General features: G+C 44.4%; 1 protein-coding gene across 1 annotated transcript in view; it reads right to left on the bottom strand.

Annotated features, from left to right (window-relative positions):
* Positions 1 to 15,424, bottom strand: part of vwa5b1 (von Willebrand factor A domain containing 5B1) — a gene marked incomplete at both ends in the record, with an annotated part of 68,142 nt that overhangs the window by 46,076 nt on the left and 6,642 nt on the right. Inside the window, 3 exons of the mRNA XM_083975277.1 lie at positions 3,195 to 3,371; positions 7,201 to 7,325; positions 14,259 to 14,390. Of these exons, the coding sequence (XP_083831403.1) occupies positions 3,195 to 3,371; positions 7,201 to 7,325; positions 14,259 to 14,390 (434 nt within the window). The remainder of the gene's footprint in view (positions 1 to 3,194; positions 3,372 to 7,200; positions 7,326 to 14,258; positions 14,391 to 15,424) is intronic.

The following is a 15,424-nucleotide window of genomic DNA, read 5'->3' as shown; positions in this document are numbered from 1 at the left end:
AATATCAATAAATTATCGGAATACGACATTCAATAGAGCCATGTAATAAAAAAAGGTTTATCCACTATTTTTGTGAGATTTGATGTCACAGCCATGGATGTATTAGGTCACAGCCCATAGACTGCCTTTGGAAGTCGGTACCCAAGATGGCGCTGTGACCAGCTGCGAACCTGCTGCGAACGCTGTGTGACGTCACGTGATATCTATCTATACCTGGAGGTAAACAACATTCTTCAGCCTCAACAATCCGGATTTAGGCCTCGTCATTATAGCACCACAACAGCTGCAACACACTGGTTGTCAATGACATGATCAATTCACTTGATAATGGCCTGCACTGTGCTGCACTCTTTATTGATCTATCGAAAGCCTTTGACACTGTGGATCATAATATTTTATTAAGGGAGGACACAGACTGTTGTAGCAGATGGGTCTAGATCAAGTTTACCTAAAGGGACAACGAGGAGTTTCTATTTGGTTATAAAAAAGTCTCATATTAATGTGGATGAATCTACGTTACCACTTGTTAATGGTCCATTTTAGATAAATATATGGTTTTGTCTCTATGGTTATTTTGTTATTATTAGTGGTGGTGGAAATGCTGGGCGAGCCGACCAGCGTTTCTTTACTTTCGGTTTCGTGGCGAGTCATGAGAATAACGCCGCCGAATCTCCGTTTATGGTGGGAACTACGACGGTATGTGATCGTCTTCCAACCTCTGACTTTAATTCTTGATGAATGAAAACATGAGTCTGTCTTGCACCGGTCAAAGAATTTCACGGTGCGGAGGCTCATAAATGTAGTGTGGAAATGCTTCGCTTTTACAAAACTCCTCGTTGTCCCTTTAATGTGTACAAAGGTGTACCTCAAGGGTCAATTCTAGGCCCTCTTTTATTTACGCTCTATATACATAATATTGTTCCCTCTTCCATGTCTTGCAACTTCCATTATTATGCGGATGATACAGTTCTATATAGTACTGGTCCCACACCAGAAGCAACAGTCATGAACTTACAAAAGAATGTGAAACCCCGGAGACTTGAGCTCTCAGATAACGTTGACCAAGGTATCAGACAAGAGATTTACTATTTACACACTGATAGGGCCAATTCCAATTCCTATCTAAACCCTCAATCTTAACCCTGAAGCTCAACCCTAGTTAGTTTAGTAGCCCTCAAAACCAAGTGTAAAGGACTATTTTGTGACTTAGAAATGGGGACACCCCTTAAATGATATAATCAGGGCCCACGTTGTCTCTGTATTCCCTGAAATGAAACGTTTTTTTATTTTTATCTTTGCACTGTTAACCCGTCCACTTTTAAAGCGAGCCGAGCCGACACTCTGTAGCCTGTGTGGGTGAGACTGGGCTGGAGCACCAGCTGCCGCTCTGCTTCATCCCCGGGGGTTTTTGCAGCTCGGAGCCAATCACAGGACATGTGGAGGACCGACAGACTGGCCCTTTATGCCACGGTCTAATGTCTCGAGAAATACGGTGACAAGCCACAGCCGCCTGTCGCTACAAAGTGCAGATGAAAGCGGATGTAACGTAGCAACACTGTCCGTCCGCACCGGCCGGCTATTGGCAAAAGATCGTAAAATAAAAAAATAAAAGTTATGCAACAATGACATAAATAATCCAGAAAACGGGCCTAAACTAAGATAAGATGAACAGAAAAGGCTCGCGCACATCCAGAAGTGCAGCCAGGTGCTGAGTCCAGGGAGACGGATATCAAAGAGAAGAGAGGACTCGCCACACTGTAGGAGCTCCCAAAAAGCTCCTAAACTAACATAATACAATGGTTTTTGTAATATTTATATCTCTATAGGCTTTATGCACAGCTCCACTACTTCCTGAAATAAGCCAGCTCCTTTATTACCTGTCTTACATTATTGGACCAACTGATTAATCCAGATGTGTCTGACCTCACAACAATGGTCAGACACATCTGGATTAATCAGTTGGTCCAATAATGTAAGACAGGAAATAAAGGAGCTGGCTTATTTCAGGAAGTAGTGGAGCTGTGCATAAAGTCCATTAACACAGAAAATACTTAAATTTGTAGCTCGCTTTCTTTGCAGCTTTTGGTTTGGTGAAAATACGCAATGCATTCTGGGTAGCCCCTTGCTCCCAAGGGTGGTGTTGGAAAATCTCAATATTTTTTATTTATTTATTTTTTGGCGTTTTTGCCTTTATTTGATAGCACACAGTAGAGATAGACAGGAAAGGGGGAGGCAGAGAGAGAGGGAATGACATGCAGGAAAGGTCTGCCCGACACAGGATTCGAACCGGGGCCGCCTGCGTTGAGGACTGTAGCCTCTACATGGGGCGGCCGCCTTAACCAGTGCGCCACGCACCGCCCTGAAAATCTCAATATTGAGGGCGATACAGCCCTTAAACTTGCCCCTCAACTTAATTTTTCTAAGAATCAGGACAGCACTTGCACTAGCGGGAGCGCACATTTTTGAGATAGAGTAGTTTCCAAATATAGTTTATAGTATAGTTTAAGATGTAAAGGGACTGTGTCATCTGTAACTTTATGTCTTTTGGAGATAATTTCATCTTCCACTTGCTTTAACTGATCACATTAACAGACGTTATGGTGCCATAACATCTGCATGATGCCACTGTATGTGTTTTGATTTCTTTGTATGTGTGGATTATTTGGGTGGTTTAACGACATCTGCACTGCAAAAACTCAAAATCTTTCCAAGAATATTTGTCTTATTTCTTATCAAAATGTCTCATTTCTAGTCAAAACTAATCCCTTTTCACTTAAAATAACACTCATCACCTAAAAATTAACTTGTTTTTAGATCATTTTCACTTGTTTCAAGCTAATTTTCAGTTGAAATAAGTAGAAAAATCTGCCAGTGAAAGCAAGTTCTTTGTGCTTGTAATAAGAAAGAAAAACTTGCTCCACTGTCAGATTTTTCTACTTATTTCAAGTGGAAAATTTGCTTGAAAAAAGCAAAAAAGTGTCTAAAAACAAGCTGCTTTTTAATATGATGAGTCTTATTTTAAGTATAATTAGATTTATTTTGACTAGAAATAAGACAAATATTCTTGGTAAGATTTTGAGTTTTTGCAGTGTGGTGAAAACTTCCTGTCGAAACATCATCACTCCTTCAACACTTATATCTTATTTTCCCCGGCTCTAAGTGGATGTTTCTCTTGTATTGTACTGTAACTGCACCTTGACCCGGTTGATGTTGACCCCGCTCATGCTGCCGCTGCGGTCGATGAGGAAGATGAACTCTCCGTGAACCTTCCTCAGGTCGGAGCTGATGGACTTCAGGTCGGGACAGAAGTTCAACATCACCACCGGGTTGTGAAGGATGTCCTTATGCAGCCGCCGGTGAATGATGTCCACCTGTGAGGAGGAGGAGGAGGAGGAGGAAAGAAGAAATGAATGAGTTAAAGGGATAGTTCACCCCAAATTGAAACATTATCTCCTCCCCCTCATGTGGACTAAGGGCTGGGAGAAGTTTCAGAGTCCTCCGTGGCTTCTCTGAGTTACAGGGGGTCTCGGCGTAGCAGTGCATGTCCATATAACGGTTGCAAATGGATACCAACTGTCTTTGTAACAAAAAGACACACCAAAAAACATCCAAATACCTCCATGCTGCTCGTATGTAATGTCCGTCTTGTATTGAAGCCCCGACATGAGAAAATTGTCCTGAAAAAAATTAAATAAGTCTATATTTCAAGCTTGTTTTGTAGGAAGCTCCTCTTCCCAGTTCGTCCAAATTTGACGAACCAGGAAGAGGAGCTTCGAGAAGCTTCCGCTACAAAACAAGCTTGAAATATAGACTTATTTAATTTTTTTCGGGACAATTTCGCATTTCGGGGCAATAATACACCACTTCCCGGAGAATGACGCTGGGTGTCGCCATGACGCTCCATTCCACCGTTACTGTATTGTTGACAGCATAGACTGGTTGATAGACATTGGCCGTGACGACTTTGTGACTACTCTGATGTCAATGAAGTCTATAAAACGAATTGTTGAACAAACATTTTAGATGAGCTGGGCTAACCGTTAGCTGTTAGCCGTTAGCAGCGTCAATAAACAATAACTCAATAAACGGCCCATGAAAAAAATATTTATATATATATATCCTAGTTCCAACAAGACTGAGCTAACTGGAGTAGTTTCATGTCGTGTCCCAACGGGAGGGTTTTGACAGCTGACGTCCTGATGTTAGTTTGCTGCTGCTGTTAGCTGTCAGCAGCAGCAAAGCTAACAACTACGATAACCATGACTAATTACAAAAACGTGCACACAGAAATAGTGATTGGATGTTTTTTGGTGTGTCTTTTTGTTACGAAGACAGTTGGTATCCATTTGCAACCGTTATATGGACATGCACTGCTACGCCGAGACCCCCTGTAACTCAGAGAAGCCACGGAGGACTCTGAAACTTCTCCCAGCCCTTAGTCCACATGAGGGTGAGTAGGCTAGATAATGAGTGAAATTTCAATTTTTGGGTGAACTATCCCTTTAAAGTTTTTTTTGTGAATTGGCGAATCTTTTAATTCATCACTTTAAAAGGCCAAAGAGAGAGTGAGAGTGAGAGAGAGAGGGGGAGGGAGACAAGTGATCAGGTGGAGAGACAGAGCACATCAATTATTGTAGATGTGCAGGAAATTCCAGGCAGAGTGTGGCGAGCCTTTGGAGTGTTTCCATAGAAACCGATTTTTATGGCTAAGTGCTCTCTCTCTTTCTCTCTCTCTGTCTCTCTCTCCTTCTCCTGTTAAGGTCTGACGGTCATCAACAGCCTCATCACAGCTGAGATGTGAATGGAAACACATGATTCTCACCGATTTTTCCCTGTTAAAATGGAGTTTTTCCTCAGTGGATGTGAGTCAAAGGGTCTAAAGTCAGAGGATGTTGTTACGATGCCATGTGAAGCCCTTTGAGACAAACTGTTTGGCTATACAAATAAAACTGCCTTGCCCTGCCTTGCCAACGATAGTGAGTAAACAAGGACAAAATGTTGAGCGTAACAATAAATAAAGAATGAATAGAAGCAGCGTCATGAGAAAGGTTTTAATAATTGATGCTTCCATCAGATCAGAGCTGCTCTCACCTCCAGAAGGGAAACGAGAGGTGCAATAGGTTTTCCGCTCCGGTGATAATGATGTCATTGTAAGAGGTTGTGACCTATCAGCACCACTTCGTCACTGCAGTGGTTCACATTTGCAAAAGCTCCACTATGAACACAGGGAACTTAAAGCAGAAGTCAGGTGAATGTTTGTGTTAATCTAAGTCTTAAATAGTTGTATCTTCCGACAGCAATCACTTCTATAGAGTGTTTGGTCTGAAACACGGGTCTGTCAGTCACTCTGCTCTGCTCTGAGCCGAGGAGAAAACTTTCCTTGTATCCTACAACCTTTATCCAATGAGGAGAGAGAACGGCATAAAGGGGCAGTCCTCTCTGTGTGTGCAGCCAAGGGATGCGCCTGAATGTGGTGACGTAGGGACGAGGGCGGGGACTGCTAACTCCATCGGCTGACAGGAAGTTAGACAAAACCACCGGATCGCTTACTTCTGCTTTAACAGCTATTTACTTACTTTATTTTTTTTATTCTAGTTTTTTAACAATGTTGTCTACTGTCTTATTATCCTACAGTAAGTGTTCTGCTGAGCTCTTGCAAATTGTTTTCCAATGCGGTTTCTTTTCTGCAAACGGCAAATAAACTTACTCTGACTCTAACTTGCACATAGCAGCAGGCTTATAAATCTAAGACTTAAACTAAAGCTAGCAGTAAAAGAAAATGAAAAAAAAAAAACTGATAAAAACTAAGTGCAAAACTAGATAAAACTAAACTGAATTACAGATAAAATTGCAAAAACACCACGGCCCAATAATGGGGTTATTTCGAGTACCACCCCCCAGGCAGATAAAAGTAAATGTATCGTTATGAGGACTGATGGGACGTTTGTGCATCAACTAAAAAGGGACTCTCACAGAGAAGCTTTCCCCGTAATACCTGAAAAACTAAACTAAAACTGCTCAATCACTTGTTAAACTAACTAAAACTAAACTGAAATAACAAAGCAAACTGAAAAACTAAATAAAAATGGAAACTAATTAAATTTAATTACCTTGCATAGCAGCTTTAAAGTGTGCTTTTTTAAAGACAAGTTAAATGTCTTGCTACAGCAGTTTGTGTCATAACACAATTAATTCTGAGCACAGCAGCATAATATATATTTTTAGTCTCAATTTAACTTTATGAAAATGTCTTTACCTCTGATGTCTATAAACACATTTAGAAACAGTGACGCCAATCTGTAAAAAGCCAGTAATATAACTTTTAGACCGTGGAAACAGCACAAATGTAAAAAAAAAAAAATATATATATATATAATTTCTAACTAGATAATCCTGTATCTGTTCGACTCACACTGCAAAAACTCAAAATCTTACCAAGAATATTTGTCTTATTTCTAGCCAAAATGTCATTTCTAGTCAAAACAAATCTCATTATATGTAAAATCACATAAAAAGTAGCTTGTTTTTAGACACTTTTTATTTCTTTCAAGCAGATTTTCACTTGAACTAAGTAGAAAAATCTGATAGTAGAGCAAGTTTTTCTTTCTTATTACAAGCACAAAAAAACCTTGCTTTCACTGGCAGATTTTTCTACTTATTTCAATCGAAAATTTGTTAGAAAGAAGTGAAAATGCTCTAAAAACAAGTTAATTTTTAGGTGATGAGTCTTATTTTAAGTGGAAAGAGATTAGTTTGGACTAGAAATGAGACATTTTGACAAGAAATAAGACAAATATTCTTGGAAAGATTTTGAGTTTTTGCAGTGCACAACTGCATGTTTCATATAATCACAGACTTACACACAGTCAGGGACACATTGTTATAGCCTACTGTACAGTCCCATTCAATAAAACCTCCAAATGTTTGCAGAGATCATAACGTTCAGGGGTTTTTTTTTGTGCTGAAACTCCATCAGAGTGAAGCGGATTCAGCTCCTACAGTCATTTAAACACTGTGTGTGATGTCCCCTATTGGATTGGATTGTATTACATTGCAGGATATAACAACATCACTGCGGGCCGGGCATTGTTTGCGATAATGTCTCATTCTGTGTGTGTGTGTGTGTGTGTGTGTGTGTGTGTGTGTGTGTGTGTGTGTGTGTGTGTGTGAGAGAGACGATGAGGTCGATGACACACTCACTTTCCTCTCGTTGCTCGAGTCCTTCTTGGTGGCCTTGATGAAATCGCTGCGGCCGTGGAGATACTCATCATACTCTTCCTGTGTCATGTCCCCGTTCTCGATGAGCACATGAGGCAGATGAGGCTCTGCAGAGACAACGACATCATCACCATCATCATCATCATCATCATCATCATCATCATCATCATCATCATCATCATCATCATCATCAAAGACATTACATATTACAGACAGCCAGGGCCGTTGCTAGGAATTCTGGGCCCCCTTAAAGAATACTAAAGTGGGCCCCTATACCCCCTAACTTTTCCTTTTTTTTTTCTTAGACTACGTATGTATTATCGTTTTTTATTTAGCCTTCTTTGTTTTGATGCTAATGCAGCATTACACTGCAAAAACTCAAGTATCTTAGCAAGAATATTTGTCTTATTTCTAGTCAAAATGTCATTTCTAGTCAAAACAAATCTAATTATATTTGAAATAAGACACATCATATTAAAAGTAGCTTGTTTTTAGACACTTTTTACTTCTTTCAAGCTGATTTTCACTTGGAATAAGTAGAAAAATCTGATAGTGGAGCAAGTTTTTCTTTCTTATTACAAGCACAAAAAACTTACTTTCACTGACAGATTTTTCTATTTATTGTGAATTTAAGTGAAAATTATCTAAAAACAAGTTAATTTTTAGGTAATGAGTCTTATTTTAAGTGGAAAGAGATTAGTTTTGACAAGAAATAAGACAAATATTCTTGGAAAGATGTAGAGTTTTTACAGTGTACTATGAGTACTAGTCAGGGTCTTACGCAGAATAAATCAGTCAAACAAATATTAGACTATCCATCCATCCATTTTCATCCGCTTGATCCGGAGTCGGGTCGCGGGGGCAGCAGTCGGAGCAGGGATCCCCAGACTTCCCTCTCCCCGGACACTTCCTCCAGCTCTTCCGGGGGGACCCCAAGGCGTTCCCAGGCCAGCCGAGTGACGTAGTCACTCCAGCGTGTCCTGGGTCTTCCGCGGGGCCTCCTCCCGGTGGGACATGCCCGGAACACCTCACGAGGGAGGCGTCCAGGGGGCATCCTATACAGGTGCCCGAGCCACCTCAGCTGGCTCCTCTCGATGTGGAGGAGCAGCGGCTCTACTCCGAGCTCCTCCCGGGTGACAGAGCTCCTCACCCTATCTCTAAGGGAGCGCCCCGCCACCCTGCGGAGGAAACTCATTTCGGCCGCTTGTATCCGGGATCCCGTTCTTTCGGTCATGACCCAGAGTTCATGACCATAGGTGAGGGTGGGAACGTAGATCGACCGGTAAATCGAGAGCTTTGCCTTTCGGCTCAGCTCCTTCTTCACCACGACGGACCGATACAATGACCGCATTACTGCGGCCGCCGCACCGATCCGCCTGTCGATCTCGCGCTCCATTCTCCCCTCACTGGTGAACAAGACCCCAAGATACTTAAACTCCTCCACCTGAGGCAGGAACTCTCCCCCGACCTGGAGGGTGCAAGCCACCTTTTTCCGGTCGAGAACCATGGCCTCGGACTTAGAGGTGCTGATTCTCATCCCAGCTGCTTCACACTCGGCTGCAAACCGCCCCAGTGCATGCTGAAGGTCCTGGCTCGAGGGAGCCAACAAGACCACATCATCTGCAAAAAGCAGAGATGAAATCAAGTGGCTCCCGAACCGAACCCCCTCCGGCACTTGGCTGCGCCTAGAAATTCTGTCCATATAAATAATGAACAGAACCGGTGACAAAGGGCAGCCCTGCCGGAGTCCAACACGCACCGGGAACAGGTCTGACTTACTGCCGGCAATGCGAACCAAGCTCCTGCTCCGGTCATACAGGGACCGTACAGCCCTCAGCAGAGGGCCTCCGACCCCATACTCTCGGAGCACCTCCCACAGGATGTCACGTGGGACACGGTCGAAAGCCTTCTCCAAGTCCACAAAACACATGTGGACTGGTTGGGCAAACTCCCATGCACCCTCGAGCACCCTGCGGAGGGTGTAGAGCTGGTCCAGCGTTCCACGGCCAGGACGAAAACCGCATTGTTCCTCCTGAATCCGAGGTTCGACTATCGGCCGAATTCTCCTCTCCAGCACCCTGGAATAGACTTTCCCCGGGAGGCTGAGGAGTGTGATCCCCCGGTAGTTGGGACACACCCTCCGGTCCCCCTTTTTGAAGAGAGGGACCACCACCCCGGTCTGCCAGTCCAGAGGCACTGTCCCCGACTGCCACGCGATGCTGCAGAGGCGTGTCAGCCACGACAGTCCCGCAACATCCAGAGACTTGAGGTACTCAGGGCGGATCTCATCCACCCCCGGTGCCTTGCCACTGAGGAGCTTCCTGACTACCTCAGTGACTTCAGCTTGGGTGATGAATGAATCAACCTCTGAATCCTCAGCCTCTGCTTCCTCGACGGAAGGCGTGTCAGTGGGATTGAGGAGATCCTCGAAGTATTCCTTCCACCGTCCGACGATATCCCCAGTCGAGGTCAACAGCTCCCCTCCTCCACTGTAAACAGTGTTGGCGGAGCACTGCTTCCCCCTCCTGAGGCGTCGGATGGTTTGCCAGAATTTCCTCGAGGCCGACCGGTAGTCCTCCTCCATGGCCTCCCCGAACTTTTCCCAGACCCGAGTTTTTGCTTCCGCGACCGCCCGGGCTGCTGTCCGCTTGGCCTGCCGGTACCCGTCAGCTGCCTCGGGAGTCCCCCGAGCTAGCCAGGCTCGGTAGGACTCCTTCTTCAGCTTGACGGCATCCCTTACTTCCGGGCTCCACCACCGGGTTCGGGGATTACCGCCGCGACAAGCACCGGAGACCTTACGGCCACAGCTCCGGACGGCCGCGTCAACAATGGAAGTGGAGAACATGGTCCATTCAGACTCAATGTCTCCGGCCTCCCTCGGAATCCGGTCAAAGCTCTCCCGGAGGTGGGAGTTGAAGACCTCCCTGACAGGGGATTCTGCCAGACGTTCCCAGCAGACCCTCACGATACGCTTGGGTCTGCCAAGTCTGACCAGCTTCCTCCCCTGCCAGCGGATCCAACTCACCACCAGGTGGTGATCAGTTGACAGCTCAGCCCCTCTCTTCACCCGAGTGTCCAAGACATACGGCCGGAGGTCAGATGACACGACTACAAAGTCGATCATTGACCTCCGGCCTAGGGTGTCCTGGTGCCACGTGCACTGATGGACACCCTTATGCCTGAACATGGTGTTCGTTATGGACAAACTGTGGCTAGCACAGAAGTCCAATAACAAAACACCGCTCGGGTTCAGATCGGGGAGGCCGTTCCTCCCAATCACACCTCTCCAGGTAACACTGTCGCTGCCCACGTGGGCATTGAAGTCCCCCAGCAGAACGATGGAGTCCCCAGTTGGAGCGCTTTCCAGCCCTCCCAGGGCCTCCAGGAAGGCCGGGTACTCTGCACTGCCGTTCGGCCCGTAGGCCGAGACAACAGTGAGAGACCTATCCCCGACCCGAAGGCGCAGGGAAACGACCCTCTCGTTCAGTGGGGAGAACTCCAACACATGGCGGCTGAGCTGGGGGGCTATGAGCAAGCCCACACCAGCTCGCCGCCTCTCACCATGGGCAACTCCAGAGTGGAAGAGAGTCCAGCCTCTCTCAAGGAGTTGGGTTCCAGAGCCCAGGCTGTGCGTGGAGGTGAGCCCGACTATCTCTAGTCGATACCTCTCAGCCTCCCGCACGAGCTCAGGCTCTTTCCCCCCCAGCGAGGTGACATTCCATGTCCCTAAAGCCAGAGTCGTTATCCGGGAATTGGGTCGCCGGGGCCCCCGCCCACGGCTGCCACCCAAAACACACGGCACCGGCCCCTCATGGTCCTTCCTGCGGGTGGTGGGCCTACTGGAAGGCGGGCCCACGTCGCTCCTTCGGGCTGGGCCCGGCCGGGTCCCGTGGGCGGAGACCCGGCCACCAGGCGCTCGCCTGCGAGCCCCAACCCCAGGCCTGGCTCCAGGGTGGGGCCCCGGTGACGCCGATCCGGGCGACGTGAACGTCCTTGATATTGTTCCACTCATGAGGGGTTTTGGAACCGCTCTTAGTCTGACCCGTCACCTAGGACCTGTTTGCCTTGGGAGACCCTACCAGGGGCATTAAGCCCCGGACAACATAGACTACTACTACAATATTAGACTACTGGGGTTTTTTATGGGCCCCACTGGGCGCTGGGCCCCTAGAGTTATCATCACCTTTCTCCCCTATACAACGGCCCTGCAGACAGCAGCAGACTGGACAGCAGATGGACAACGCCTCAGACTGAGAGCAGGTAGCAGCAGCAGCAGCAGCAGCGATGTGGCCGATGGGAGTGCAGTTACTCTGAGAGAGGAGAGTTATTATCCTCGTATCGATGAGGACATTAGGAGGCGATTGCGTATGAAGATGCAACATCACAGCTGCGTCTGGAGGAAACTCGTCCTGAGAGAGATGAGTGAGTGAGTGAGTGAGTCCTGGAGATTCCTCCTCAGTGAAAAGTGAATTCACAATTAGTTTCCAAGACTTCTGTTTCTTGACCCTAGGCTATGTCAAATTTACATGGACGATAAATTGATTTATGTTTTTTAAAGAACCCATTCATTGATCCATAGTTTCTTAGCTGCTTCTCCATGTCCAGTCCTGCTGGAAAGTAAAGATGCTTCTTTTTAAAATTATAATAATTATTAAATTGGATTCTGTTTCAAATTAAAGGTTATAACGGTTAGCATTAGCTTAGCTTTAGCCACTAGCCACTCCCTTTAGGCGAGCGAGGGCAGGCGAGTGTGAGTGCGACACCTACTGGCCGGGATAATTAAACTTGTAGTTTACACCTTTAGGAAATTATAATTTAAAAAAGGAAAAAGAACAAAAGGTTCATATTAACCGAGTTTGCAGTCATGTCTCAGTTTTAGCTAAAATCACATTTGAAGTCTCATGTTACTGCCAATATCAGACGAGGAAACATAGGACATAGGTACAAAGTGGTTTTGTAATTAAAATTAAAGACATATAAAGGTGTTAACTACAAGTTTAATTCCTCCCAGCCAGTAAGTGTCGCACTCACACTCGCCCGCTCTCACTCCAACCTTCAAGTAGCCTTCTGGTTGCCCGGTACGCCAAATACCGGAGCGGCTAGTAGCTAAAGCTAAGCTAACGCTAACCATATTATTTTTAACGAGCAGCAGCTCCGGTGTTGTTGACAGCGGACTGGAAACACATCTGAATCATTTCACACTAACTCACCTGCAGACGAACCCGACAAACCCGCAGCATCACGCCTGCACCGGAAATATAGCGGCTGACCGTTAGTTAGCATTAGCATTAGCATTAGATCGTTTCATGCCGATGCTGCCAACATAAACAGATGTAAATATTTATATATTTTGGACCCGTAAAAATGTACAAAACAGTTAACTGCAAAAACTCAAAATCTTTCCAAGAATATTTTTATTATCTCTTGTCAAAATGTCTCATTTCTAGTCCACTTAAAATAAGACTCTCACCTTAAAAATTATATTGTTTTTAAGATAATTTTCACTTGTTTCAAACTAATTTTCACTTGAAATTAGTAGAAAAATCTGCCAGTGAAAGCAAGTTTTTTGTGCTTGTAATAAGAAAGAAAAACTTGATCCACTATCAGATTTTTCTACTTATTTCAAGTGAAAATCTGCTTGAAAGAAGTAAAAAGTGTCTAAAAACAAGCTGCTTTTTATGTGATGAGTCTTATTTTACGTAGAATGAGATTTGTTTTGACTAGAAATAAGACAAATATTCTTAGTAAGATATTTGAGTTTTTGCAGTGTTATTTACTATTAAAAAAGAAATTTAGTACTAGACATCCTGTGGATGTATTATTTTTGAAAAATGTATCGTTTTGATGAAAAAGTTGTAGCTAACCGACATTATGAATTAATCTGATAGGCTACATCCGTTTTCTGTTGATTAATCAAGGACATTTGGGGAGTAGCTACTGTTATTTACTGCTTAGTTTATAGTGTGCCTATAAATGTCAAGTTCATTCTCCAGATAAATAACTTGTTGATTTATTTTCATGCTCTGGACAATGTGACCATGAAACAACTATTAAATTTCACATCCAGTCATATTAAACCGTCTTTAATCGGTGCATTTATACGAAGCAGCTGAGCCGACCAAGCTGATGATGGAAATCAACCTTCCACACCTCCTGTTGTGTTATATGTTATGATATGATAGTTATATCACAGTTTCCTTCCTCCGTCGCTGCGCTGGATGTGAAAGTGAACATCCACCACCGGGCTGAATTAAATTGGCCGCGGGTCTGTTTGTGAACAAAGCCTTCATAAGAGGCCGATTGGATCAGCAAGGCCAGAGCTCATTCCTGCCTCTGGGAGACAAGTGGCCCACACACACACACACACACACACAGAGACACACACACACACACACACACAGTAGGTCAAGGCAGCAGTTAGGGAGAGACGAGAGCATGGTGGTGGTGGTGGTGGTGGTGGTGAGGGAGGGGGGCAGAAAGACCTGATACTGCCCCCACCACCCACACAATGGAGCCCGACTCTGCTGGCATGTTACACATTAATAACAAGAGGCAGTGACTCACCTCGGCACTGATCTGATTATGAACTTAACAAGACGGAAACGTTGTGAGAGAACCTTGACAGAGGTGAAATAAACAATTACAGAATATGATGATGCTCGGATGGATAGACAGAAAGATGGATAGAAAGAAAGATGGATAGATAGATAGATAGATAGATAGATAGATAGATAGATAGATAGATAGATAGATAGATAGATAGATAGATAGATAGATAGATAGATAGAACGATAGATAGATAGATAGATAGAACGATAGATAGATAGATAGATAGATAGAACGATAGATAGAACGATAGATAGATAGATAGAACGATAGACAGAAAGATAGACAGATAGAAAGAAAGATAGATAGATAGATAGATAGATAGATAGATAGATAGATAGATAGATAGATAGATAGATAGATAGATAGATAGATAGATAGATAGATAGATAGATAGATAGATAGATAGAAAGGGAGGGAGGGAGGACACCTACCACTCGGGTAAATGAGGATTTTGACCGGACAGTCGTACGTGTATTTATCCGCCAGAGTGATGACGACGCTGGTGGCAGAACGGGCCAGAGGGTCGGCGTCGGCTCGGATGGCATGAGAGGGGCTCTCCACACCTACACACACACACACACACACACACACACACACACACACACACACACACACATATACACACACACACCAGACACACACACACACACACACACCAGACACACACACACACAGCAGATCAAATAACCAGTGGTTTTCACCCCAGCAATAACAAGCGCAGTAATAATAACAAAGCAGCAGGTCACACAACAGAAAAATCAGTGGAAATTACACAATAAGAGCTCAAATTTCCAGAAGATCTAATATAAAAGCAGGATAATAATAATAATAATAACCAAGGTTGTAGCTACTGCTGGTGGTGATGATGATGCCTTCAAGTGCTGGTGGTGCACTCGTTAGAGCAAACATAAAGGAGAGACAAGTCAATAACTGTTATTATGTAAAAATGTCTGTGAGGCTGAAATTATCAGAAGGAGAAGAGTGTGACTTATACTTGTTTGTTTTTGTGTCGAGAGTTGGATGAGAGGAGCAATTTGTGGTCTGAAGGATAAATACGAAACTCGACTAGAGTCAATCTATGAAATAAAAATGTATAATTATGTCACATTACGACACATGAAGGAAATACTCTGAACTACTTGTGTTTTTGAAATCCCTCCGCCAAGCAGCCGTGTCTGGAATGTAGTTCCGGCTGCATTTACCTCTAAAACAACTCTGTGTGGTAACGTTGTGTTATTATCTCATAGCGTGGTGAATGTGCAGCTCACAACTTGTCCACCAGAGCGTTGTGGAGTTGTTGGATTGTGTATTTGATGAGTTGGATGAGGGAAACCAAGAAATCCCATAATGAGCCTCCGTAGCGTAGCTCTGAGCAGCTCACGGCTCTGCTCCGCCGTTCTAAAAATAGCTTGCACCGACAATTAAAGGTAACGAACCTACTGCTATGACTATAGTGATTATGGCAATGGGCCAATTTCCCAAAATGTTGAACTATGCCTTTAATGTAAGCTAAGATAATTTAGCAGTTAGCTTAGTTCTTATGCTGCGTTCAAGACAACTCAGACATTTCCAACTTCGGACATCATGGCTTCCACAT

This window comes from Trachurus trachurus, assembly GCF_905171665.1.
Source record: "Trachurus trachurus genome assembly, chromosome: 7".
In the NCBI taxonomy this organism is placed as follows: Eukaryota; Metazoa; Chordata; class Actinopteri; order Carangiformes; family Carangidae; genus Trachurus; species Trachurus trachurus.
The sequence above is the reverse complement of the archived record's forward strand: the minus strand, read 5'-3'. Positions and strand labels throughout refer to the sequence as shown.